This window comes from Ornithorhynchus anatinus, chromosome 16 (genome assembly GCF_004115215.2).
Source record: "Ornithorhynchus anatinus isolate Pmale09 chromosome 16, mOrnAna1.pri.v4, whole genome shotgun sequence".
In the NCBI taxonomy this organism is placed as follows: domain Eukaryota; kingdom Metazoa; phylum Chordata; class Mammalia; order Monotremata; family Ornithorhynchidae; genus Ornithorhynchus; species Ornithorhynchus anatinus.
Genome location: NC_041743.1, coordinates 44,152,768 through 44,156,651, shown reverse-complemented (window position 1 = coordinate 44,156,651; position 3,884 = coordinate 44,152,768). Strand labels below are relative to the sequence as shown.

The 3,884-nt window shown below is 62.9% G+C and overlaps 1 protein-coding gene across 1 annotated transcript; it reads right to left on the bottom strand.

The window, feature by feature from the left end:
- Positions 1-1,456: 1,456 nt before the first annotated feature.
- Positions 1,457-3,263, bottom strand: FAM110D (family with sequence similarity 110 member D). Its single transcript, XM_029080433.1, has one exon. The coding sequence runs from the start codon at positions 3,053-3,055 to the stop codon at positions 2,288-2,290; it is 768 nt and encodes a 255-aa protein (XP_028936266.1). The 5' UTR covers positions 3,056-3,263; the 3' UTR covers positions 1,457-2,287.
- Positions 3,264-3,884: the final 621 nt, after the last annotated feature.

Here is a 3,884-nt window from a genome sequence, read left to right as displayed (position 1 = left end):
GGACTCCTCCTCCTTATGCTCCATCACCCCGGGGAGTGGACAGGGAATGTGTCTATTGCTGTTGTCTAATGATAAAAATAATTATTATTATTAGTATGGTACTTGTTAAGCGCTTACTATATGCCAAGCACAGTTCTAAGCACCAGGGAAGGTAGAAGCACTTAGTACAGTGCTTTGTACACAGTAAGTGCTCAATAAATACGATTGAATGAATAGAACTTAACCAGGTTGGACACAGTCACTGTCCCACGTGGGGCTCACACTCTGAATCCTCATTTTTTACAGATGAGGTAACTGAGGCACAGAGAAGTGATTTGCCCAAGGTCACACGGCAGATATACGGTGGAGCCGGGATTATCAATTCATTCATTGAATCGTATTTATCGAGTGCTTACTGTGTGCAGAGCACCGTCCTAAGCGCTTGGAAAGTACAATTTGGCAACAGATAGAGAGAATCCTGGATTCGAACTCAGGTCCTTTGACTCCCAGGCCCGTGCTCTACCCACTAAGTTACATTGTAATCTCCTAAGCGTTTAGTTCAGCTCCATCGTTTGTCAGCTGTGTGACCTTGGGCAAGTCACAACTTCTCTGGGCTTCAGTTACCACATCTGTAAAATGCGGATTAAAACTGTGAGCCCCACCTGGGACAACCTGATGACCTTGTAGGCTCCCCAGTGCTTATAAAAATGCTTGGCACACGGTAAGCGCTTAATAAATACCATCGTTATTATTATTATTAAAGTGCTCCGCGCCCAGCAACCGCTCATTATATACGATTGAATGAACTGAGCGTTTAGTACGTGCGCAGCTTGGGAGAGTTTAATGAGGAGCAGCACGGCTTAGTGGAAAGAGCCCGGGCTTGGGAGTCAAGAGGTCGTGGGTTCCAATCCCGGCTCTGCCACTTGTCAGCTGTGTGACTTTGGGAAAGTCGCTTCACTTCTCTGGACCTCATTTCCCTCATCTGTTAAATGGGGATGAAGACTGTGAACCCCACGTGGGGCAACCTGATTGTCTTGTAAATCCCTCAGCGCTTAGAAGAGTGCTTAGCACATAGTAAGTGCTTAACAAATGCCATTATGATTATTACTATATCAGAGGGCCCTCCCGGGGTCCTGTGGTCGGTGGGAAGCAGAAGGTAGGGTTGGGTGGGCCTTGGGGGTGAGGCGAGGTTGGGGGGCTTCGTCGTGGTCCCGGCTCTGTCCGGCCTCGACCTAGGGAACCTCCTACATAGGGGGGTCCGGGAAAAGGGGGACCCCCCCCCCAGCCTCGGACCGTTGTCTTCAACCTCTCCCACCCGAGACGAACGCATAGCCCCCTCCCTCTAGACCCTCAGTTCCCTCTGGGCAGGGAATGGGTCTGTTTATTGTTGTACTGTCCTCTCCCAAGCGCTCAGTACAGTGCTCTGCGCACAGTAAGCGCTCAAGAAATACGATGGAATGAATGGACGCAAATCCACTTAAATAAAATCCACTTTATTACACGCCGCGGGAGACACCGCTGGCCAAACCCTCGCCCACCCCGGGTCCCCCATTAGCCTCCCTGGGGGGCTCCCAGACCTCTGCCCGGCTCGGGGGGGGGGGACCACGGCCGACTTGGCACGGCCCCTCGGCTGGGGTAGGTGGCAGAGGGCACGGTGCCAGCTCTCTCCTCCTGCCTCCCCGTGCCAACAGCCCCCCAGGCTTGTGCCCGGCTCGGGAGGTCCCACGGGCGACTCGGGGTGGGCGGCAGAGGGCCCGGTGCCAGTTCGTCCCTCCTTCAGTCCGCTTTCCTTCCCGTGCCAACAGCATCCCAGGTTTCTGCCCGGATCGGGGGGAGATGACCACGGGTGAGTCGAAGTGGGCGGCAGAGGGCACGGTGCCAGCTCGTCCCTCCTTCAGTCCCGCCTCCATCCCCGTGCCAACAGCATACCAGGCCTCTGTCCGGCTCGGAGGGGACCACGGGCGACTTGAGGTGCAGAGGGCCCGGTGCCAGCTCTCCCCTCCTTCCTCCCTGTGCCAACAGCCCCCCAGGCCTGTGCCCGGCTCGGGAGGTCCCACGGGCGCCTCGGGGTGGGCGGCAGAGGGCCCGGTGCCAGCTCGTCCCTCCTTCAGTCCCGCTTTCCTTCCCGTGCCAACAGCATCCCAGGCCCGTGTCCGGCTCGGAGGGGACCACGGGGAGTCGAGGTGGGCGGCAGAGGGCCCGGTGCCAGCTCGTCCCTCCTTCCTCCCCGTGCCAACAGTCCCCCAGGCCCGTGCCCGGCCGGGAGGGCCCCCTCCCCGGGTGGGCGGTGGAGGGGGCCCGCCCGGGGTCACGGGTGGGCCTCCCTGGCGGGTCCTTGCGCCCGCTGGCAGCCGTACAGCCACTTGATGACGCGGGCGTTGCGCTCCACCACGGACACGGGCGGTCGCCCCCGGGGCTCCGAGCCGTCCCCGGGCTCGCTGGGGTCGGGCCGGCTGCCGCCGTCGGAGCTGGGGACCCGGGGACCCCCGGAGGCCCCGTCCCCCGACGTCCCGCCCCAGAGCCCCTCCGCCAGGGCCCGCTCCAGCCCGCACGACTCGAAGAACCACCGCTCCTCGTCCTCGGCCAGGACCAGCCCGGCGGGCCCGGCCTCCTCCTCCTCCTCCTCCTCCTCGGGGGAGGCCTCCGGGCGTCGGGCCGGGGTCCCCCGGGGTCCTCCCTGGAAGAGGCGCCACACCAGGCCCGGCCCCTTGCCGTTCTCCTTGTCGGGCGCTTTGCAGTCCCGCTTCTGCCGGTAGATGATGAGCGAGTCGGGGCGCAGCCCCCTCTTGCCAACGCCGCCCCTGCGGGCGAGGCCCGGGGTCCCGGGGGTCCCGGGAGGGGTCCCGGGGGGGGTCCCCGGGGGTCCCGGGGGCGGGCCGGCCAGCAGGACCGGCTCCTGGCGGTTGGCGATGACTCGCCGGGTCTTGACGTACTTGGCCTTGTCGGCCTCCAGCCGCTCCACGGCGCTGGGGCTGCGGGCGCCGCGGGCCCCGGCCAGGTGGCGTCTAAGATAGTCCGGGCCGCGGTTCAGTACGCCCAGCGGGCACAGGGCCCCCCGAGGGACGGACGCCCGCATGGCGCCCGAGCCCCCCCCGGACCCCGGGGGACACGCCCGGCACGACGTGGCGTCCCCCGCCGGACCGGGGGGACACTGCCCGGGGGCGGGGCCGGGGGGCCGCACAGCTGGAGGAGCGGGGGTCTCTGGGTGGGTATGGGCAGAGCTGGAGGAGGTGGGGGAGGGTCTCCGGGGAGGAGAAGGGGTCTCTGGGTGGGTATGGGCAGAGCTGGAGGGGGCGGGGGAGGGTCTTCGGGGAGGAGGGGGGTCTCTGGGTGGGTATCGGCAGAGCTGGGGAAGGGTCTTCGGGGAGGAGGGAGGGTCTCCGGGTAGGTAACAGTAGGGCTGGGGGAAGCTGGAGGAGGTGGGGCAGGGTCCTCGGGGAGGAGGGAGGGTCTCCGGTTGGGTATCGGCAGAGCTGGGGGACGCTGGAGGAGGTGAGGCAGGGTCTTCGGGGAGGAGGGGGTGGTCTCCGGGTGGGTGTCGGTAGAGCTGGGGGACGCTGGAGGAGGAGGGGCAGGGTCTTCGCACTTTACCTGGGAACGGGAAAGAGACGATGTCAGTGGGATGAAGCTTTTATGTCAATGGTATTTAGTAAGCGCTCACTGTGTACAGAGCACTGTACTAAGCGCTTGGGAGAGGACAATACGACAGAATCAGCAGACGCTTCCCCTGCCCCGAACGAGTTTACAGTATCCTCTTGGCTGTAAACTCGTTACGGGCAGGGGAAAGCGGTCTGCTGATTTCCCAGGTATTATACTCTCCCAAGGGCTTAGAACAGTGCTCCGCGCACAGGAAGCGCTCAATAAATACGATTGATTTGTTAAGCACTTGCTTACTAGGTGCCAGG